The 23,513-nt window shown below is 45.5% G+C and overlaps 4 protein-coding genes and 1 long non-coding RNA gene across 16 annotated transcripts in view; 4 read left to right on the top strand and 1 right to left on the bottom strand.

The window, feature by feature from the left end:
- NLRP1 (NLR family pyrin domain containing 1) overlaps positions 1-5,983 on the top strand; it is an 83,936-nt gene extending 77,953 nt beyond the window's left edge. The window contains exons 18-19 of the transcript XR_012514612.1: positions 4,346-4,399; positions 5,965-5,983. The gene's annotated coding sequence lies outside the window, so the exon portion shown is untranslated. The remainder of the gene's footprint in view (positions 1-4,345; positions 4,400-5,964) is intronic.
- Positions 4,406-5,593, top strand: LOC141579875 (uncharacterized). Its single transcript, XM_074388525.1, has one exon. It carries the CDS (start codon positions 5,234-5,236, stop codon positions 5,591-5,593), a length of 360 nt encoding a protein of 119 aa, XP_074244626.1. The 5' UTR covers positions 4,406-5,233.
- On the top strand, positions 5,965-6,728 carry LOC104649838 (uncharacterized). Its single transcript, XM_010341962.2, is given in 5 exon segments — positions 5,965-6,153; positions 6,234-6,259; positions 6,262-6,347; positions 6,349-6,381; positions 6,383-6,728. Coding segments are annotated over 5 exon segments (369 nt in total). The 5' UTR covers positions 5,965-5,966; the 3' UTR covers positions 6,420-6,728.
- Positions 6,729-9,374: 2,646 nt separating this feature from the next.
- Positions 9,375-18,222, top strand: LOC141581843 (uncharacterized). The gene is made up of 2 exons (XR_012514613.1): positions 9,375-10,260; positions 18,033-18,222. It is a non-coding gene; the product is annotated as an uncharacterized LOC141581843 (long non-coding RNA).
- On the bottom strand, positions 17,561-23,401 carry MIS12 (MIS12 kinetochore complex component). Of its 12 annotated transcripts, none has more exons than XM_039476618.2 (3): positions 23,075-23,314; positions 20,338-20,398; positions 17,561-19,576 (listed from the first exon to the last, which is right to left on the bottom strand). In XM_039476618.2, the coding sequence occupies exon 3, from the start codon at positions 19,534-19,536 to the stop codon at positions 18,919-18,921; it is 618 nt and encodes a 205-aa protein (XP_039332552.1). In that variant the 5' UTR covers positions 19,537-19,576; positions 20,338-20,398; positions 23,075-23,314; the 3' UTR covers positions 17,561-18,918. The 12 variants fall into 12 exon arrangements, with proteins under 12 accessions (XP_039332552.1, XP_074244624.1, XP_003931402.1 ...); XM_074388523.1 differs by lacking the exon at positions 23,075-23,314 and adding an exon at positions 20,921-21,375; XM_003931353.4 differs by lacking the exons at positions 20,338-20,398; positions 23,075-23,314 and adding an exon at positions 23,340-23,401.
- Between the last annotated feature and the right edge of the window lie 112 nt (positions 23,402-23,513).

The raw sequence follows: 23,513 nt of genomic DNA, 5'->3' as shown, positions 1-23,513 counted from the left end.
GAGCATGCATAGGGGCAGGAAGGGAGGGTAGGGAGACTTGGAGCCACAGCTCCTATGGAATCCCACCTCCTAGGTGTCACCCCACAGCCCCCAGACAGGTTGGCTTCCCGCTGTCTGTCCCTCGGAGCCCCAGGCTTTACCCAGCCTTCCCTTCTCTGCCCTGCTCAGCAACCACTGCTACCCCTATCCTCAGCAGGGACTGGATGGAGCATGGGGATGATCAGGATTGGAAGTGAGCTCCCTGAAGCCTCTCAGGCTGAGGCAGGACATGGCAGCAGCTGACCCTACATTGGGCTGGAAGTGCCACAGCACCTTCAGCAAGTTGACTAGGCTTATCCAGGGACATCCTGGTGTAGAGGTTGCCATAAACTTGGAGGTTTCCCATGTACTGTGTGTTTGGGTAGTGGACCTGTGGAAAGGAGAGCTTCCTGGCTTGACTTCCCTTCCCCCAGCCAGGGCATGCACATAGATCAGAAGTTGGCAGGAGGAGGAATTCAGCAGCCAGTTTCAAAGCAGCCATGGTTTCCAGGATAACAAACAGCAGGAGAGGCAGGAGAGGTTCCTGAAAGGTCCTTTCTCCCACCCACCCACTGACACATAGACACCACCACCACCACCAAAGCTTATTTCCCCAGCTGGGCATGAACACTTTGAGCTAAAAGTGGCCTTTGTGAATTTTGCCTCTTGCTTTGTGTACACATTCTAAAGGGAACAAGTCTGTTTTGCTGCAGGATGAGGCCCAGGATGTGGCCTGGGAAAGGCTAACAGGACACAGTCTTTGAAGGTGAGCAAGCCTGGGGTGGGTAGCTGAGGGGGTGGGGATTGGGAGGTATACCTCTTACCCTTGGGTCAGAGGAACGTGGGTTAGAACCCCAGCAGTCAGTGTTTTATTTCATGTTATTCTATTCTATTTTATATTTCTCTGAGACACAGTCTTGGTCTATCACCCAGGCTGGATTGCAGTGGTGTGATCTCAGCTCACTGCAACCTTCGCCTCCTGGGTTCAAGGATTCTCCTGCCTCAGCCTCCTGAGTAGCTGGAATTACAGGTGCATGCCACCATGCCCAGCTGATTTTTGTATTTTTAGTAGAGAGGGGGTTTGGCCATGTTGGCCAGACTGGTCTTGAATACCTGACCTCAGGTGACCCACCCACCTCAGCCTCCCAAAGTACTGGGATTATAGATGTGAGCCACCACACCCAGCCCCCAGTAGTCAGTATTAGTGGCAGATTTTAGACAGATTCCTTTACCTCTCAGCCTCAGTTTCCTCATTGGAACATTTGAGGAAATACTGGTGCCTAATTTAGGGGGTCATGAAACTTGAGACCATCTCTGCAGAAATGTTGGGCACAGTTCCTAGCACACAGTCAGTGCTCAGTGATTGTTGGTGGCTGCTGCTGTCACTGCCATCATCCATGTGTGTCCTAGGGTTCACCAACATGGTTAACTGGCCACTGTCCAGATCCAGGCTTTGGCCTGGCAGACTGAAATCCCTGATTCCTATTGACTCAAACAGTATCCTTCTTTCAGGGACAAATACCCCACATAGATGAAGGAAACCCATCAAAGTAAAGCCCAGAAGCAAAGATCCTCCTAGAAGAGGGCTTTCTGTCACCTCTGAGAGGTGTATGTACTCTGGGCAGGTCCCAGAAACAGGAGCTAAAGGCAGTCTTTGTCCATTCAGGGTCTTTTGGTGGATTCTGGCTCCAGGCCTTGGACTCATGAGGTTTTTCCTGGAACACTCTGGTGCCAAGCAGAGAGGGAAGTTGTAACTTGGGACCTTCCAGTGTCTGTACTGTCAGGGATGTCTAAGGGTCCTAAAGTTCCTGGTCTGGGACAAAGTTAGCTCTCACTGCTGTGCACAGGCATAGCTTGCACCAGGGTGAGGCCATGGAGTCAGCCAAGCTCTCTCAATTCCTGACAGAGCCCCCAAGGGTCACCTGGGCTGGGACCAGTACTATTTTGCAATATATTCATTTCTATACAGATAGACCAGGTAAAAAATAACAAGGTGTCCTGGAGACACCTAGGCCTCTGCTGTCTGAGCTCCAGGTTTAGCCTCACACCTTCTTAATATGCAATAGACCCTGCAGTTGCTAAAGCACTTGTAACGCCTGCACTCCTCACTTGTACCCAGCTCCTCCCAGTAAGCCTTTGCATGGTTCTGCCCAAGACCCTCTTGGTTACTGAGACTTCCCCACTACCGACTCCCACCTAAACCCCATAGGTAGGTTTGTGTGACTTTCTCAAAGCCACAGCCCTACACATAGCTCTTCCATCCCACTCTATACACCCTTCCATTACACCCTGAAAACCCTCCCATTGCACCCTACACACCCTTTCATTCCACCCTCACACCCTTCCATTCATCCATCACACAATTCCATTTCACCCTTCATACCCTTCCATTCCATTCTTCACCTCATTCCATTACAACCTTCACATTCTTCCACTCCACCTTACACACCGTTTGACACTCTTCCAGTCCACTACATGTCCTTTCATTTCTCTCTTCATGTCCTTCCATTCCATCCTTCACATCTTCCATTGCACCTTAAGCATCCTCCCAGTTCACCCTTCACGCCCTTCAGTTCCGCTCTTCACACCCTTCCATGACATCCTTCAAACTTTTCATTCCACCCTAAACATCCTCCCATTCCACTGTTCACACTCTGATCCTTCTATGTCCTTCCATTCCACCCTTCGCAACCTTCCATTTCATTCTTCACATTCTTTCACTACACCTAAAATGTTCTTTCATGCCCCTCCACGCCTTTCAATTTCACCCTTCGTATACTTCCATCCGACTGGGCACAGTGGCTCACACCTGTAATCCCAGCACTTTGGGAGGCCGAAGAGGGCAGATCACACGAGGTCAGGAAGTTCAAGATCAGCCTGGCCAACGTGGTGAAACCCTGTCTCTTCTACAAGAAATTAGCCAGGCATGATGACATGCACCTGTAATCCCAGCTACTCAGAGGCTGAGGCAGGAGGATCCCTTGAACCCAGGAGGAGGAGGTTGCAGTAAGCCGAGATTGGAAAACAGAACAAGATTCCATCTCCAAAAAATAAATAAATAAATAAATAAATAAATAAATAAATAAATAAACTTCTATCCATCCTTCATACCATTTCATTCCACCTTACACACTTTTCCATTTCATCTTTCAAATCCTTCCATTCCACTCTCCACACCTTTCAGTTTCACCTTTCATATACTTCCATTCATCCCTCATACCACTCTGTTTCTTCACTTTCTTCCAATCCAACAGTCACTTCCTTCCATTTTAGTCTCCTGGCTTGGTCTCCCGAAGTGCTAGGATTACAGGCTTTTGCCACAGCACTTGGGTCAGTTGTTCACTCTTTATGAGTGAACTACTTTATGGCTGAATAGTGATCAGTTGCATAGATAAATGACATTTAGTTGATCCACTCACCATTAGACGGACATTTGGATTGTTCTCAGTTTTCAGCTGTTACCAACAATCCTGCTATGGACATTCAAGCAGTAGTCTCTATGTGGACACACATTTTCATTTCTGTTGGGTAGAAACTTAGGAGTGGGATTGCTGGGTTGGATGGTAAGTGTATACTTAACTTTTTATGAAAGTGCCAAGCTGTTTTCAAAAGTAGGTGTACCATTTTACATTTTCAGCATCACAGATGAGGGTGCCATCTTCTCATCCTAGCCAACTGGAAGCCCTCCCCCGCTTTTTTTTTTTTGAGTTGGAGTCTCACTCTTGTTGCCCAGGCTGGACAGCAGTGGCGCGATCTCAGCTCACTGCAACCTCCACCTCCCAGGTTCAAGCAATTCTCCTGCCTCAGCCTACTGAGTAGCTGGGACTACAGGCACGTGCCACCACACCTGGATAATTTTTTGTATTTTTAGTAGAGATGGGGTTTCACCATGTTATCCAGGATGATCTCAATCTCCTGACCTCGTGGCCCGCCTCAGCCTCTCAAAGTGCTGAGATTACAGGTGTGAGCCCCCCTGGAAGCCCTTTTAGCTGAGGTGGTTAAGCTGTGAGGACATGAGTTTGCTGCTGCCATTATTCACTGCATCATTCATTCAGCAAAAACCTGAGTACCTACCACTACCTAGTAGGCGCTGGCCATGCAGGAACTCCCTGGCAACACTGTAAGACAGAGAGAGGCAGCACCCTGGTTACAGTGTTTCAACACCCTGGTCTTGGTTCACCCTGGGCCTTTTACTTGCAGGAGGCAGGGGAGTTCTCATGATGGCAGTTTGAGTTGGATTTGCTGCAACTAACAGAGCTGACCAGTGGACGCCTCCAATCTACTGAGACTCAAATAAATCCAAGTGATTATTCTTCCTCTATTCCAGGAGGGAACAGCAGCCAGCCTTGGAACCTCAGGTGCAACAGGGATGCCAGGACATGTGAGTACCCAGCAGCCTGTGGCAGTACCGATGAAACGGGAGGGCTTGGTGGATGACAAGGAGGCCTGAGTAGACCCCAGGTGGGTCCGAGAAATGGGCTTACGTAAGGCAGGCCTTGTTCTTAGTCATGTGAGATGCTCAAAAGCCTGGAATCCTGCTTTTGCGAGTGAAGAGCAAGAAGAGAAACAGGTTGTACAGATACAGATGGAGATGGAGAGACGGAGAAAAAGGGAAGGCGGCAGAGAAATGCACCAAATCTTTAGCTGTTTTATCTCTGGTCCTTGGGATTGTGGGAGGCTTTATTTTACTACTGATTTGACCTACACTGTTTTCTCAATTTCTAGTTTTCTACAAAGATAGTGCGTTTCACGTATTCAAATTAAAATTTAAAACAGACCCCACAATAAATATTACTTTTACAAGGAGAAAAGGGACGCTCCCCACGCAGCTGAGAGCCTGGCTGGCTGCATTTCGGCTTCTCAGGTGCCAAGCCTGCTCGTGTCCCGGGGTCCCAGCCAGGGGCTTGCGCATCCTGCCTCTCGCGCCGCCAGCCTGGTTGCCATGGAGATAAACCTTGCGGCGCTAGACTACCAAGCCGCCGGCCGGCCAGGGAACTGTAATCTAGCGAGTCAGCCTCTGCAACAGGCTGGGGGCGGAAGGAGGAGCCAGGGGAAGCTGCGCCTCGGCTGAGAGGCCCCGCGGACCCTGCAGAGGCCCCCCTGCCCCTCTGGCTCCGCCCCCGCCCAGGGCTGTAGAAATACAGCCGCAGCCGAGACCACCGCCCACTGCGCCCCGACCCAGAGCCAGCTGACCCACCTGCCTGCGCTCCTCCCCATGGCTGACGAACTCTTTCAGCGCAGACCCTGGGGTCCCGAGCAGATTCGCCCTGACCCCGAGTCCGAAGGCCTGTTTGACAAGCCTCCCCCGGAGGACCCTCCCGCTGCCCGCGCGCCCAGGTCTGCGTCGGCCGCGGGCAAGAAGGCTGGTCGGCGCGTGGGCGGGAGGACACAGGGGGGCCGCGCCGGGCAGCCCCCAAAGGCCGCAGCGCGCCCCCCGCCCAAGGAAGAGGCGCCTCCACTAGACGAGGGCTGCTATCTCGACCATTTTCCGCACCTCTCCATCTTCATCTACGCGGCCATCGCCTTCTCCATCACCTCCTGCATCTTTACCTATATCCATTTACAGCTTGCCTAAGTGGCCAGCGCGGGACGTGGTGGGTGCAGGACCAGGCGTGGAGGGAAAGGGAAAACGGCTCAGCATTTTGTGTTTTGGAACAGCGCCGCACCCCCTTCATGTAGCTTTCCATGCTTGTTTCTTTCCTTTGTTGTCACTATCTTTGTCAGTAGGAAGGTACAAAGTAGCTGCCGGCAATGAAATAAAGGTACTATTTGCAACTGCAGGTGAGGGATAGTGACGTTTAAAATTCTGGGGTGTGATTGAACCCCGTTTATAATTAGGAGAATGTCCCTGAACCCCCACCACTCTGTGACGTGGGGGCACGCGCAGGGATCCCATCATTTTGTGTTTGGGAAGCTCAGAGTGCTCCCAATCTTGGATTCTTTAAGGGATGAGCCAGACCCAGACCCGCAGCCTTCTAGTGAGGGCCCTGCTGGGAGGGTCGGCGCCCTGGCCCGGGCTGGGCCGGAGCCCTGTGATGCTGCGTCGCCCCCAGGAGGAGGCAGCTGTGTCCCGGAGTTGGTGCGGCCGAGAGAGGACGAGAGTGTGCCCCTGGCGTAGCTGGAGCGCGGGACTCGGTAAGTGGCGTTTGTCGGAGTTTCGTGCTTCGCCCCCAGGGGCTCTGGCTGATCCCCTCTGTGCGTTTTTCCTGCCTTAGACTTTGTTGTGGCTGCCCTGAGAGTCATAGCCGGAGGAGCTGTCTTACCAGGAGACTACGCTCTGAAAGTGTCCAGGACTCGTGGGACCCGTGGCTGCAGACGCCACCGGGACGCTGGCGCACTCCCCAGGATGAGACTCCGGGGGCCTTAGGGGTCTACGGGAGGGCTGTCCTTGGGGACTCTAGGATGGCTTCGTCCTGGCCCAGAGCCCTTCTGTAGCTGTGGGACCCAAGACAAAAGGGGATGAGGGATTTGTCACTGACAGAGTTCATGTGGGAAAACCACCTGACCCCTAGGGGTTTGTCATCTTAGACTCAAAAGGCTTAATACCAGAAACCACCTTGGCAAGCTATTTATCCATCGGCCATCTCTGTTTACTCATGAATGTTAAATGTCAAAACGCAGTGCTCTAACCCTGCATATCCTTTACTTGCAAATGTCTGTAATTGTGAGCCCTCTGATGGAATAAATGATCTCTTTTGCAGCCTCCTCTATATTCAGTTCTCTATTAATTGCCAACTCTGCAGTGGGTCCTGCCAAGCTTCCTGTGGCCTGCTCCACAGCATCCCTACTGTCCCTCCAAAACAGACCTAATCCCCTGACTCAGCATTCCAAAATACCCCCTCTCCCTCCACTAAATAGCTACAATGGCATCTTTCTCCATATCAAGTCCTCACAACATGCCAGTGTCCGAGTCTACCATCCCTTATGGCAGATCAGCCACTATCCTGCTGTGGCATTACTTACTGCCCCTCAGTATTTAGTCTACACTTGCCTCCATTATTAAGACTGAGTACAGCCCCCCAACTAAGCTCTGGAATTTGCCCCCTGGGTCTTTACAAACTCCGTATTTTCAATAACAGGGCCTTGTCGTTTCTCAGTTCTGACTTCCCATAATCCCAGATCACTGTGTGCCTTGGTATCTTGCCCTGAGACACTTGAGTGCCACAAGTATGACAGCCACTGTTCCCCAGTATCAGCCTGTGCTTTACAATCACTTTCCTACAATTCCCCAACAGCAATTGGTGGCACTATTTCCCAAAATTATGTCTGCAAAGTACCACAACATTTCTCGCTCATTATTTTCCAGCTTTCAATCTTCGATATTCTGTCTTCTACTATCTCTCAGTGCTGACTGCTCACTGACTCCCAATATATAGCCTAGTGCTCTCCAAACATTTGATCTCGCTGTTTTCCTTTCACACAGCTCCTGTCATCTCTCATACAGCCCTTCGATGACTACTCGGGATATGATCCCCCAGCTGCTTTTCCTCAGCCAATCTCCTGATAGTAGAGTAGACAGTAGAGTAGACTCCTCCCTGCTTCCCCAAACCACAGTTCTCTGTTCCTCAACATTTGATCATTGTTCCGCAATATCATGGCCCTTTTGTGCCACCAAATCTGGGCCTCCATTTTCTTTTATTTATTTATTTTTTTTTTTTTGAGACGGACCCTCTGTGGCCCAGGCTGGAATGCAGTGGCACCATCTTGGCCCGTGGCAACCTCTGCCTCCCATGTTCAAGTGATTCTCGTACCTCAGCCTCCCAACTCACTGGGACTACAGGTGCCTGGCACCATGCCCAGCTTTTTTTTTTTTTTTTTTTTTTAAAGACTGAGACTCACTCTATGGCCTAGGCTGGAGTACAGTGACCTGATCTTGGCTCACTGCAACCTCTTCCTCCTGGGTTCAAACAGTTGTCCTGCCTCTGTCTCCCAAGTAGCTGGGATTACAGGCACGTGCCACCATACCCAGCTAATTTTTTTGTATTTTTAGTAGAGACGAGGTTTCACCGTGTTGGCCAGGCTAGTCTTGAACTTCTGACCTCAAGTGATCCACCTGCCTTAGCCTCCTAAAGTGCTGGGATTACAGGCGTGAGCCACTGGTCCTGGTCTGGACCTCCATTTTCTACCCCAAATTCTAACATCTGGTTCCCATGACTATACTTTTATTAGATCCTATTTTCTCTACAGTCTTAATATTGTCTTCAATAGTCTCCTAAATATCCAGCCCCATTTGATCACCTTATTTCAGTATTCATTATGTTGTTCCCCAAATACTTGATTACTGTCACAATATTGTACTCCACTCTTCCCTGACATTCACCCCATCACAGCTGTCTCCAATGTTAAACTCATTCCAGCCCCCAAATTAATTTTCTTCCCATACCCCCATATTCTCTCCTATCAGCCCATCACTCTTCACCATACTTTTCCCCATTTCACTCTCCTTCAAATTCCTGGTTCCATAAAGCGCCAGTGTTTGGCCTGTATTTTCTTTTCTTTTTTGAGACAAAGTTTCACTCTGTCACCCAAGCTGGAGAGTAGTGGTGTGATATCGGCTCACTGCAACCTCAGCCTCCCGGGTTCAAACAATTCTCCTGCCTCAGCCTCCCGAGTAAGTGGGACTACAAGTGCATGTCCCCATGCCCAGCTAAATTTTTGTATTTTAGTAGAGACGGGATTTCACCGTGTTGCCCAGGCTGGTCTTGAACTCCTAAGCACAGGCCATCCACCCACCTCAGCCTCCCAAAGTGGTAGGATTATAGGCATAAGCCATCACACCTGGTCTGGCCTGTATTTTCTAACCAATATTAAATTTCCATTATTCTCATATTATCCACACAATGATATACCACTTAATACTAAGTATTAAGTGTACACTTAATTTGTACACTCTAATGTGTACACATAGTGTGTACCTTTAGTATCATCATGCATCTAACCTGGCCAATTTTCCTCTTATATAGTTTGAGTTATAGTTTAGGTATCCCAGGAATATGTGATCACATAGCTCCCTACTGCCCACCTAATTTCACAGTTACTGCTTACTTGTATTGAGCTTGCAACTGTTCTCCAATTTCTGGGCTTTCAGTAAGAGTTTCCCTTTGTCCAAAATATGAAGCCTTTCTCTGTCTGCTCAGTAAACATGGACAGCCTTTTAAAATGTAAAAACAGCCGGGCGCGGTGGCTCAAGCCTGTAATCCCAGCACTTTGGGAGGCCGAGGCGGGTGGATCACGAGGTCAAGAGATCGAGACCATCCTGGTCAACATGGTGAAACCCCGTCTCTACTAAAAATACAAAAAATTAGCTGGGCATGGTGGCGTGTGCCTGTAATCCCAGCTACTCAGGAGGCTGAGGCAGGAGAACTGCCTGAACCCAGGAGGCAGAGGTTGCGGTGAGCCGAGATCGCGCCATTGCACTCCAGCCTGGGCAACAAGAGTGAAACACTCCGTCTCAAAAAAAAAAAAAAAAAAAAAAAAAAAAAAGTAAAAACAGATGGGCCCCCAAGGCAGGTGCCATGGTGCACACCTGTAGTCCAAGCTACTTGGGAGTCTGATGCAGGAGGATTCCTTGATGCCAGACATTTGAAACCAGCTAGGCAACATAGCAGAGACCCATCTCCAAATAAAAGAAACAAACAAACAAGGACGTGTTTGGGGGTTCCTTGTGCTGTGTTGCTCAAAAACCAAATTAGAAGCAAATTCTAGAGTTCTATTGGCCTGGCTAAGGTCAGTCACATCCCCATCTTCTACTAAAAGGCAGGAGACTCATCTTAATAGGCAATTTTGTGAAAATAGCATGCAATAGGAAATAAATAGTTCCCAGAGGAAAACTAAAGAGCCATGGATGCTAGGCAGGTGAAAATATCAGATACCCAGTAAACTGACTTTCAGTGAGTCACGGAGGATGAAGGCAAAGCCAACTGTTTTGGGCAGTGTTGGTTGTCAGTGGTAGGTGAATATATGGAGACGGTGAAGTGGACAGTAGTTTCTGAGTATCATGGAACAGTAGTAAGCTGCTGGGAAACAGCTGCAATTTAGCGATTTGAAATAGTGGAAACTGATATTGGGAGAATGGATTAATTTTTTAACTATGTCATTCCTTGTTAGGGTCCAAGCACTGGAGATGATTATCAGCAAAACAGAGACAACCCTTGCCTTCATGAGGCTCACTTTGTTAATGATGGAAGTGACCATGTGGCAGGCTTTGTGTTATAATTCATTGAGTTCTCACAATCCTATGAGGTAGGTTCTGTTATTCTTCCCATTTGGCAAATGAGGAAACAGGCATAGGTGAAATGGTTTTCCCAAGGTCACAGCACAGCAAGATTTTGAACTCAGGCATTGTTTCTGGAGTGTGTATTCTTCTCTTTATCAGCCATATATATATACATATATATATGTGTGTGTGTATATATAAAACTTTATCAGCTATATATATCTATAGCTTTATCAGCTATATATATATCTATAGCTTTATCAGCTGTTTATAGCTTTATCAGCTATATATCTATCTATAGCTTTATCAGCTGTATATCTATAGCTTTATCAGCTATATATATATATTTAACAGCTATATATATATATATATATATATATATATTTTTTTTTTAAAAGGTGGGGTTTTACCATGATGGCCAGGCTTGTCTTGAACTCCTGACCTCAGGTGATTCACCCATCTCAGCCTCCCAAAGTGCTAGGATTACAGGTATGAGCACCGAGCCCAGCTTTTATCAGCTATATTAAGAAATAATTCACTCATGCTTGGGAGGTTCAGGTTTAAAATAATAATAATAATAATTCATATAACTCACAACTCATTCATTTAAAGTATACAATTCAATGGCTTTTAGTATACTCACAGAGTTGTGCAACCATTACAATTGATAGTGGGACTTTTTTGTTTCTTTTGTTTGTTTTTTTGAGACAGGGTATGGCTCTGTCAGGCTGGAGTGCAGTGACGCAATCTTGTCTCACTGCCACCTTTACCTTCTGGGCTCCAGCCATTCTCCCACCTCAGCCTCCTAAGTAGCTAGAACTACAGGTGAATGCCACCATGCCCGGCTAATTTTTGTATTTTTTGTAGATATGGGGTTTTGCCATGTTGCCCAGGCTGGTCTCAACTTCCTGGGCTCAAGTGATCCACCCACTGTGGTCTCCCAAAGTGCTGGGATTACAGGCATAAGCCAACATGCCCAGCCTGATATTGGAACATTCATTATACATCACCTTAAAATGAAACCTCACACTCCTAACCCAATTCCCTCCAACACCCTAAGCAACCAATAATCAGCTTTGTTGCCTCTATAGATTTTCCTATTCTGCATATTTCATATAAATGAAATTATATAATATGTGGCCCTTTGCGACTGGCTCCTTTCACTGAGCAAGTTTTCAAGGCTCATCCATGTTACAGCATGTATCAATCAGTGTTTCATTTCTATTGCTAAATAACATTCTATTGTATGGACATATCACATTTTATTTATCCATTCATCAGTTGGACATTTGGATTATTTTTACTTTTTGTCTATTAGGAAAAATGCTGCTATGAACATTTATGTATAAATGTTTATAGGGACATATTTTCAGTTCTCTAAGAATGGAATTGCTAGATTACATGGCAATTCTGTTTAATCATTTGAGAAACCACCAGACTGTTTTCTAAAGTGATGACACCATTTTTTCCATTCCCACCAGCACTGTGTGAGAATGTCAGTTTCTTTACTTCCTTTTACCAAAATTGATCTATCTTTTTATTCATCTTAGTGAGTATTAAATGGTATCTCATTGTGGTTTTCATTTGCATTTCCTAATGGCTAATGCTGTTGAGTATCTTTTTTTGTGTTTATTGGACATTACATATCTTTTTAGAAATGTCTATTCACATTTCTTACCCATTTTAAAATTGGGCTCTTTGTCTTTATTATTGAATTCTAAGGTGTTTTTTGTTGTTTTTTTTTTTTTTAGACAGAGTCTTGCTCTATCACCCAGGCTGGAGTGCAGTGGCATAATCTCGGCTAACTGCAACCTCTGCCTCCTGGGTTCAAGGGATTCCTCTGCCTCAGCCTCCCCAGTAGCTGGGATGACAGGTGCATATCACCACGCCCAGCTAATTTTTTGTATTTTAGTAGAAATGGGGTTTCATTTCCACTAAAATGTGTTGCTCAGGCGATCCACCCACCTCAGCCTCCCAAAATGCTGAGATTACAGGGGTGAGCCACCGTGCCTGACCTTTAAGGGTTCCTTATATATTTTAGATATAAGTCCATTATTAAATGCTTTACAGTTTATTCTCCCACTCTGTGGGTTGTCTTTTCACATTTGTGGTGGTGTTTTTTGAAACGCAAAAGTTTTAAATTTTGATAATATCCAGTTTATTTTTTCTTTGTTGCTTATGTTTCGGTGGCATAGCTAAGAAACTATTGACTCACTAAGATTATGAAGACTTAAACCTAATCTGTTTTCTTTTAAGAGTTTTGTAGTTTTGGCTCTTAAATTTAGGTCTTTGATCCATTCTGAGTTCATTTTTGTACATGATGTGCAGTAGGATCCAACTTCATTCTTTCGTAGGAGGGTATTCAGTTGTCCCAGTACCATCTGTTGAGAAGACTCTTCTTTCCCCATTGAATTACCCCAGCACCCTTATCCAAATCATTTGACTCTAAACATGAGGGTGAATTTCTGGGTTTTGGTCTTTTTTAAAAACTATTTTTGTGTGTGTGAGGGTTAATTTCTGGATTTTTTTTTTTTTTTTTTAAGAGACAGAGCCTCGCTTTGTCCCCCAGGCTGGAGTGCAGTGGCGTGATCTCGGCTCACTGCAACCTCCACCTCCCAGGTTCCAGCCATTCTCCTGCCTCAGCCTCCCAAGTAGCTGGGATTAAAGGCTCGTGCCACCACACCTGGCTAATTTTTGTTTTTTTTGTTTTTTTTTGTATTTTTTTTTTTTTTAGTAGAGATGGGATTTTGCTATGTTGGCCAGGCTGGTCTTGAACTCCTGATTTTAAGTGATCCGCCTGCCTTGGCCTCTTAAAGTGCTGGGAATACAGGAGTGAGCTACTTCACCTAGCCTGGATTCTTAATTCTATTCTATTTATCTATATGAATATCCTTATTCTATTAACACACAGTCCTGATAACTATAGCTTTGCAGTAAATTTTTAAATTGGAAAGTATGAATTCTCCAACTTTGTTATTCTTTGTCAAAATTGCTTTTGCTAGTCTAGGTCTTTTTGAATTTCTATGTACATTTCAAGAACAGCTTGTCAATTTCTACAAAGAAGTCAACTAGAATTTTGATAGGGATTGTGTATCAGCATCATGAAAATGGACTAATATAATTAGTTTTCTACATCTGTTAAATTTCTTCAAAGGATTTTACTTTTGATATCTTCATAAATTGAATTGTTTTCTTAATTTCATTTTCTGTATGCTTATTGCTAGTGCATAGAAAAATAATTAAGGCTGGGTACAGTGGCTCGTGCCTGTAATTCCAGCACTTTGGGAGACTGAGGCAGGAGGATCACTTGAGCCCAGGACTTTGAGACCAGCCTGGGCAACACAGAAGGACCTCATCTCTACTACTAACTTAAAAAATTAGTCAGGCGTGGTGGCAAGCTCCTTGTGGTCTCAGCTACCCAGGAGGCTGAATTGGGAGGATCACTTGAGCCTGGGTGGTTGAGGCTGCAATGAGCTGAGGTCTTACCGCTGCACTCCAGCCAGGGCAACAGAGCAAGACCTCATCTCGAAAAGAGAAAAACCATTTCTTTGTTTTTTGTTTTTTTAATATGGGGTTTCACCATATTGGTCACACTGGTCTCAAACTCCTAACCTCAGGTGATCCGCCCACCTCAGCCTCCCAAAGAGCTGGGATTACAGGTGTGAGCCACCGTGCCCGGCAACAATTGCTTTTTTAACATTGATGTTATATTCTGAATCCTTGCTGAAACTCATTTATTTATTCTAATCATTATAACTATTATAACTATTACTTCTAATAGTAACATGACAACAGGATGGTCTTATACAAGATTATATCATCTGCAGATATCATCGTTCTTTCCAATCTGAATTCCTTTTTTCTTTTTCTTGTGTAACTGTCCTGAATCGAATCTTCAGCACAATGCTGAATAGGATAGTGAAAGTGGACCTCCTTTTCTTTCTTTCTTTCCTGATACTCAGTCTTTCACCATTAAGTATGATGTTAGCTTTGAGTTTTTCATAGATGCGCTTTATCAGGTTGACGAATTCCTTCTGTTCCTAGTTTGTTGAGTGTTTTTGTCATGAAGGAGTGTTGAATTTTGTCAAATGTTTTTATGTGTCTATGGAGGTTATCATAGGATTTTTGTTCTTTATTCTATTGAGGTGGTGTATTTCATTAATTCATTTTCAGAAGTTAAACCAATCTTATATTCCTGGGATAAATCCCAGTTGGTCATCATGTGTAACCATTTTTATATACTACTGGATTTGATTTACTTACATTTTGTTGAGGATTTTTTTCTTTTTTTCTTTTTGGAGACAAGGTCTCACTCTATTACGCAGGCTGGAGTGCAGTGTTCATAACCATGTCTAACTGTAGCCTCAACTTCCCAGGCTTGATGGGACTACAGGCATGCACCACCATGCCTGGCTAATTTTTTCTAGTGTTCGTAGAGATGGCGGGGCAGTGGGGGGTGGGGGGGGGCGGGGCCTCACTATGTTGCTTAAGCTGGTCTTGAACTCCTGTGCTCAAACAATCCTCCCATCTCAAGTCTCCCAAAGTGCTGGGATTACAGGTGTGAGCCACCGTGAGCCACCATGCCTGGTGGTTTTTTTTTTTTTTGTTTGTTTGTTTGTTTGTTTTTTAAAGACAGAGTCTCATTCTGTTGCAGGGCTAGAGTGCAGTGGCAGGACCTCGTCTCATATTGCAACCTCTGGTTCCCAGGTTCAAGCGATTCTTATGCCTCAGCCTCCTGAGTAGCTAGGATTACAGGTGCATGCCAGGCTAAAAAAAATTATCTCACAGTTCCAGAAGCCAGACTCTTTGTTTTGTTTTTTGAAACTGAGTCTTGCTCTATCGCCCAGGCTGGAGTGCAGTGGCGCGATCTTAGCTCACTGCAACCTCCGCCTCCCAGGTTCAAGCAATTCTCGAGCCTCAGCCTCCTGAGTAGCTGGGATTACAGGTGCATGCCAGGCTAAAAAAAAATTATCTCACAGTTCCAGAAGCCAGACTTTTTGTTTTGTTTTTTGAGACTGAGTCTTGCTCTATCGCCCAGACTGGAGTGCAGTGGCGCGATCTCGGCTCACTGCAACCTCCGCCTCCCAGGTTCAAGCAATTCTCGAGCATCAGCCTCCTGAGTAGCTGGGATTCCAGGCGTGTGCCACCACACCTGGCTAATTTTTAAAGGGTTTCACCATGTTGTCCATGCTAGTCTTGGAACTTCTGAGCTCAGGCAATATCTGAGCTCAGGTAATCCCTCAAAGTACTGGAATTACAGGCGTGAGCCACCGCACCCAGTTATGTTTAGATTTTTTTTTTTTTTTTTTTTTTTTTTGCATTTACATCCACTATATAGTGGTGAATAGGCACGACAGTAGAGAATAAATAAAACCAGGGAAGGTTTGATATTACAGAACAGGATCTAGTATTGGGGCAGGGGGAAGAGTGAGAAATTGGGTGAGATTGATGCTGGATGGAAGATGGGACAATTTTTAATCCTTTATTCTACCACAGTTCTATTTATTCCATTCTATTGATTCATTTTCACATGTTAAAACAACTTTGCATGCCGGGTGCGGTGGCTCAAGCCTGTAATCCCAGCACTTTGGGAGGCCGAGGCGGGTGGATCACGAGGTCAAGAAATCGAGACCATTCTGGTCAACATGGTGAAACCCCGTCTCTACTAGAAATACAAAAAATTAGCTGGGCATGGTGGCACGTGCCTATAATCCCAGCTACTCAGGAGGCTGAGGCAGGAGAATTGCCTGAACTCAGGAGGCGGAGGTTGCAGTGAGCCGAGATCGTGCCATTGCACTCGAGCCTGGGTAACAAGAGCGAAACTCCGTCTCAAAAAAAAAAAAAACTTTGCATTCCAGGGAAGCAGAGAATGGGTAACCAGCTGTATATAACTCTGATTTATTCCCAAATTTTTGAAGAGAGAATTTAGTTATTAGAGGACAGTAGGGCCAACTATATTACTTCTGCAGAGACACTACCGTGACAAAGAGCAAAAGTAACGTCCAACAATTATTAAGCATGTACTCAACATGAAATGGACCCCTGACTTCAAACACTGAATTCACCCTTCTATCCAGATCATGACAATATTTAACTGTATTCTAATTAACTATATTACTGCATGTATAATGACAAAGTCTCAGCTGTTTCCTTAACAAACAGCTTATATACTCATAAACATCTCAATATTCTGATTTCACTGACATGCTAATAAGTTTCCTGTGACTGCTGTAACAAACTGATGACTTAAAACAACAGAAATACATCCTCTTGGTTGGGCACGGTGGCTCACACCTGTAATCCCAGGACTTTGGGAGGCTGAGGCAGGCGGAACACCTGAGGTCAGGAGTTCAAGACCAGCCCGACAAAAGTGGAGAAACTCACACTCCACTAAAAATACAAAAATTAGCCGAGTGTGGTGGTACATTCTGTAATCACAGCTACTCGAGAGGTGGAGGCAGGAGAATTGCTTGAACATGGAAGGCGAAGGTTGCAGTGAGTGGAGATCACACCATTGCACTCCAGCCTGGACAAGAGCCAAAACTGGATCTCAAGAAAAAAAAGAAAAAAGAAAAAAAATTATCTCACAGTTCCAGAAGCCAGAAATGCAACCCACCTGTTGGCTCTAAGGGAGAATCTCTTCCAGCTTGTGGGGGCTGCATTACTCCAAACATTTTGTGTTTTTTTGAGACAAAATCTTGCTCTGTCACCCAGGCTAGAGTGCACTGGCATGATCTAGGCTCACTGTAACCTCCACCTCCAAGGTTCAAGCAATTCTCCTGCGTCAGCCTCCTGAGTAGCTAGGATTACAGGTGCGTGCCACCACACACAGCTTATTTTTTATATTTTTGGTAGAGACAGGGTTTCACCATGCTGGCCAGGCTTGTGAACTCCTGACCTCAAGTGATCCACCTGCCTAGGCCTCCCAAAGTGCTGGGATTACAGGCATGACCCACTGTACCCGGCCCAAACCTGCCTTTGAGGTCATAATACCCCCTCCTTTTCTGTCTCAAATTTCCCTCTGCCTTTCTCTTATAAGGACACTTTTCACTGGATTTAGGGTCCGCCCAAATAATTCAGGATGATCTCCTTATCTCCATATCCTTAATTATATCTGCAAAGAACCCTTTTCCAAGTAAGTCAACATTCACATGTTCTAGGAATTAGGACATGGACCTATCTTTTGAGGGAACACTGTTCGACCCACTACAGTAGATTCTGAATAAGCTACCAATGTGAAAAGAACAGTGTTTTCACTTGAGTGAAAAGTCATACTGGAAAGAAAATATACCATGGCATTATAGACAGCAGAAAAAAACCAAACCCTTTAAAACACATATATTTAATGACAGAACTGGAAAAAGGACTTCTTGATAATAAACATATTTCATGTATATATAAGCTTTCTATATCTATGAATATTTCATTACAAATACACCCTAAGTTACTTCTTCTCTACATAAAGGAGAAATTTCAAGTCCTGCTCTTTAGGAAGACGTGAGGGCAAGCATTACCTTAGGAGCAACCACTGCTGTTTCTCCCATTTTCTTGGGTGACCTAACATTTCACAAGGACTAATTACATAATATTAGATTCCATTGAGTTTAAATACAAGACAGAGCTAAAATTTCCCACTGAGGGCATTAAATATTTGATGCTTGTTAAGTGTGAATAATTAATTACGTATAAGGCAGATTCCAAAACGAAATGAAGTATGAAAAGAAATTGGCATAAATACCTAACAGTAAAATGAAATTTCACTACTGAGTATGCTAATAGGCTTCCTTTTCTATTTCAGTGGGCTCTGCATTTTTCAATCTAAGATAGAACATTGATGGACTCTAAGAACATTGGACTGGACTTCTGCTGGACTCCAAGATAGAACATTGCTTAACATCACCAGGGTTTTTGTCAGGGGAAGGATTTATTTTGGAAACAAAACAAACTTCTTTCTTCTTTATTAAAGATCAAGGTTGTCTTTTTTGCTACATGCTTCTTTCAACTATATATTGACTCCCTCATGTAAGAAACTTTACAGGGCAAAAGCAAGTACTCTGTGTTGGCTGTCCCGCAGTGTAATGACTGGTTAACAAAAGAGCCACTCAGCTTGGGCAATACAGTGAAGCCTCATCTCTACAAAAAATTTTTTTTTAATTAGCAAAGCATGGTGGCACACACCTGTGGTCCTAGCTACTTGGGAGGCTGAGGCAGGAGGATCACTTGAGCCTGCGACACAGTGATTGCAGTGAGCCAAGACTGCGCCACTACACTCTACTCTAACCTGGGTAACAGAATGGGACACTGTCTCAAAAAAATTAAAAAAATAAAAGCCACCTGTTTAATCCCTTTCTCACCTGGTCTCATCCAAAAAATAAGTCAAAATAATCAAGGTCACAAAGAACTTAAGACCAAGATACAACTCTGCAAATAATCTTTAACTGGCCATGGCTTCATTTGTTTGATCCCTTCCCACTTATAAGACTCCAAGGAACAGATGCTTCAGCCTAGTTCAAAGTAGTACACACATATCTCAGGAAAATGGACCAATAAAGAGGAAGACACAGAATACAACAAAGAGTTGACAAAGCAAATCTAAAAAAAGTATGATTGGTTTGAACAGTCACTGGTATAAATTCCTTGTGATTCTACTTTTTGACAGGCTCCTCCTTTTGACTATTCAGCAACTAAGATATTTTCAATCGTTTCGATTCCTTTTCCACATTGTCTCTAATGTTTTGGAGTTTTCTGGAATTGTGAACCAGGGACACTAAACTCTCCCTAAAATCACTAGTCCCATGATCTCTGCCAGCATTTTGAAGCTCATCAAAGAAAGTCAATGTCTGTTTGAGTCTGGCCTGAACAATTTTTTGCTCTTCTAATTCTGCAAGAAGGGCTTGCTTAGTACATAATTCAGTCTTATACTTCTCCTGTAACTGTTCAATTTCTTTCTGGAGATGCTGAAAATCTTCCTCACTATAAGGTGTCTCCTTACATTTATCCTCAGGAAGTAAGATGTTTGGGGGAATACGTAAAATCAGCTGCAAAAATAGTTGCTCCATTTTGCTAAAAAGGTTATCAAAACGTCCTTTCATGAAGCAAAGAAACGTCTCTGTGCATTTGCGAATCTGCACTGGGCTAAGGTCACAGTCTGGGATGCCATCCAGCTTCTTCAGAATAACCTGTTCAACGGCCTGCATCACTTCAAACAGGTAGTCTTGAAATGCAATGTAGATCCGAAGCAGGCATGTTTGTGGCGTGAAGCCAAAAAACTGGGCCTCATAGGTCATTGGATCCACAGACATCTTCGTTTATTTTCCTATGTTATTTTCGATTGTGAAAAATCTGCAAATGGAAAAATAAATTCACTTGAAAAGAAAAATCTTTTGTGGGAAGTAACATATCACATTACAGATAACAAACAAGGAAGCAAATAAACAAAAAGTTGTTTTGTTCCTTTATGCCTGATGCCACTTCCACAACAGGATATAAATTCTTGCCTCTCTGAGGCTCCTTCCATTATAACCTATACCCTCTCTTTTCCCCTCCTCACTGTTCATTTTCCTTACCTGTGACTTTGGCACAGACTAGTCTTCCGAATTGTTATCATCCTAGACAACTTTGAAGTCTAGACAGCTGGCTTAACCAATGTCCTAGAGCAGGCGTCCCCAAACTTCTTACACGGGGGGCCAGTTCACTGTCTCTCAGACCGTTGGAGTGCCGCCACATACTGTGCTCCTCTCACTGACCACCAATAAAAGAGGTGCCCCTTCCTGAAGTGTGGCAGGGGCAGGATAAATGGCCTCAGGGGGCCGCATGCGGCCCGTGGGCCGTAGTTTGGGGACGCCTGCCCTAGAGACTTAGTTTCTTGAGCTTCAATGATCTACACCTCCACCTGTGAACCAACTGGCCCTTGATATTTGTAACTACTCTTCCAAACTGCTCCTACTTTTTCACTACTACCTCTTAAACAATTTTTTCAACTCTTACTCATAGACTCACATTATACCCTAATCTTCAAGATTTACAGCCCCTAACCCTCTCTTTCTTGTTCTCAGCCTCTCCCACTTAACTTCCTTTTCCCTATTCATTTTAGGCTTCGTGACCTATCATTTTGATCACTTCATTGCCAATGTCCTCAATTTGCTTGTCCTCCAGCCATGCCACCTGAAAAAAAAAAAGCAATTAAAAGATGTACAAGTCCCTTGTCAGCTTGATAACCCTGCATGTTTTTTCAAGGGTCTGGGAGTAATTCCTCTCAAATATAAACATCTAGGAAAATAAAACCCTTATCTCCTTGTCATTGTGGGAGTTCAATCTAGGCATCTTTTCCTGGGATGAAATTATATGCTTGTCATAGAAATAAGAGAAGTTTTATTATTCCTTCAGATAAATGCAATTAGCTAAAATAAACTGCTACTTCAAATATCAGGTGAATTGACGATGCACTTTATGAAATAATTTGCAGCAAGCAGTGCAGTCAAATCTTCTTATGGGAAGACAAGATGCTGCTAATCTTAACAATTATGTTTGCAGGCTGAGTACAATAGCTCATGCCTATAATCCCAGCACTTTGGGAGGCCGAGACGGGCAGATCACCTGCCAGGAGTTCAAGACCAGCCTGGCCAACATGATGAAACCTTGTCTCTAGTAAAAATACAAAAATAAGCCGGGCATGATAGTGCACACCTGTAGTCGCAGCTACTTGGGAGGCTGAGGTGTGATAATCACTTGAACCTGGAAAGCGCAGAGGTTGCAGTGAGCCAAGATCTCCTGTTGCACTCCAGCCTAGGCGACAAGAGCAGGACTCCGTCTCAAAAAAAAAAAGAAAGAAAGAAAGAAAAGAAACTGTCTCGCTGTTTCGCTGTTGCAGAGGCTGGATTTGAACTCCTGGGCTAAAGACGTCCTCCTGCCTCAGCAGTAGCCGGGACTACAGGTGTGCACCACCCTGCCTGGCTTAAACCAAGAGTTGTTTTATCAACAGGTTGTCAGGGTGATATTTGGGTGACATTTCTCCTTCTGCCAATTATTCATATCTTTTTAAAATTTTCTTATCTTTTTTTTTTTTTTTTTTTTTTTTTTTTTTTTTTTTTGAGATGGAGCCTCACTCTGTCACCCAGGCTGGAGTGCAATGGCGTAATCTCTACTCACTGCAATGTCCTCCTCCCGGGTTCAAGTGATTCTCCTGTCTCAGGCTCCTGAGTAGTTGGGATTACAGGTGCGCACCACCACGCCCGGCTTTTTTTTTTTTTTTTTTTTTTTTTTAATTCCTTTTTGGAGATGGAGTCGCTCTGTCGCCCAGGCTGGAATGCAGTGATGCGATCTTGGCTCACTGCTACCTTCGCCTTCCGGGTTCAAACAATTCTCCTGCCTCAGCCTCCTGAGTAGCTGGAATTACAGGCACCCATCACCATGCCCGGCTAATTTTTTGTATTTTTAGTAGAGGTGGGGTTTCACTGTGTTAGCCAGGATGGTCTTGATCTCCGGACCTCGTGAAACACCTGCCTCATCCTCCCAAAGTGCTGGGATTACAAGGCGTGAGCCAGCGCGCCCGGCCATTCACATCCTTTTAAAAATACTACTCTTTTCAACCTACCTTATAAACGACCAGACTTGATGGTCACTCCCATCATTCCAAAAATCTTTAGTGCTTCCTTATAACCCATGAATAAAGCATGATGCTAACCTCTCCTACCATGAACTGGCTACTCTGCTCCAACCGAACCAAGTTATTTTCTTTCCCTCAAGGAGGGATGCCTGAGCTAAATGTCACTCAAAGAACATTAAAATACACTTCCTTGGCCGCGCTCGGTGGCTCACGCCTGTAATCCCAGAACTTTGGGAGGCCAAGTGGATCACTTGAAGTCAGGAGACGGAGAGCAGCCTGGCCAAGATGATGAAACCCCTGTCTCTTCTAAAAATACAGAAATCAGCCAGCATGGTGACAGGTGCCTGTAATCCCAGCTACTCGGGAGGCTGAATCAGGAGAATCGCTTAAAGTTGCAGTGAGTCGAGATCGCCCCACTGCACTCTGCACTCCAGCCTGGGCGACAGAGTGAGACTCCATCTCAAACAACAACAAAAACAACAAACAAATACACTTCCTTGATTAAATCGTTCCTTTGCATTCCCATTAGGACCTCTCTTCGGGCACTGACAGATAAACTACCACCTCATCGGCCGGGCGCGGTGGCTCAAGCCTGTAATCCCAGCACTTTGGGAGGCCGAGGCGGGTGGATCACGAGGTCGAGAGATCGAGACCATCCTGGTCAACATGCTGAAACCCCGTCTCTACTAAAAATACAAAAAATTAGCTGGGCATGGTGGCGCGTGCCTGTAATCCCAGCTACTCAGGAGGCTGAGGCAGGAGAATTGCCTGAACCCAGGAGGTGGAGGTTGCGGTGAGCCGAGATCGCGCCATTGCACTCCAGCCTGGGTAACAAGAGCGAAACTCTGTCTTAAAAAAAAAAAAAAAAAAAAAAAAAAAAAAAAAAAAAACTACCACCTCATCTTCTCTGCTAGACTTGGATTTCCTAGCAGAGAATGAGTGCGGCCTCATCATTTACCGATTGCACGCGTCAGTGCCCAGGCCATCTAGGCGAATTGAGCTAAGTGCCCAAGATTGCGCGGAAAAGGACCCAGAAGGCAGGGCGCAGGAACTGCTTCCGGCCTGCTCCGGGCTCCCGCCGGGCCCCGCGGCCGCGCTGCATGCCGGGACCTTCAGTTCGGAGACCGCGGCGAGGCCTACCCAGCAGGCCGCCGCGCTCCCCCCGCGATGACGCCTAAACCAGTCCCGCCAGTCCCCGCTCCTCCTCAGGAAAAATGCTGCTCCGCAGCACTTACTGGAGCGACCATGAGGGTGACGAATTCGAGCACACACAGGCTTCCCGCCACCTCCTCTAAAACGCCGCTGGCATGCCAAGGACAGACGGAGCGGTTGGCTCCCCAGAATTCCGACTGATAAGCGCCTCGGCGAACGAAAGCAAACGCGGGATGCTCTCGCTCTCCTGATTGGCTGGTTGGGGGCACCTCAATTAGTGACAGAAAGGGGCCGGGCGGGAAAGTTAGCTGTGGCCGGCGGGGATTGGCAGAACGAACCGATACTTACTCGTTTTTCCCGGACGTTGGCTGGTGGAGAAGCCAGGCTGGGGCGCCGGGGCGCTGGGGCGTTGAGGCGACGCAACTCGTGATTGGCGGGTGTGCCTTACTTAGGGCTCTACGGATTGGCGGCTGGCCGGTTGCTTGGCGCTGATTGGGCAGCCACGGGAAGGTTAAGGGGGGG

Source organism: Saimiri boliviensis, chromosome 17 (assembly GCF_048565385.1).
Source record: "Saimiri boliviensis isolate mSaiBol1 chromosome 17, mSaiBol1.pri, whole genome shotgun sequence".
NCBI classification, from domain to species: Eukaryota; Metazoa; Chordata; class Mammalia; order Primates; family Cebidae; genus Saimiri; species Saimiri boliviensis.
Note: the sequence above shows the minus strand (reverse complement) of the source record. Positions and strands in the feature narration are given on the sequence as shown.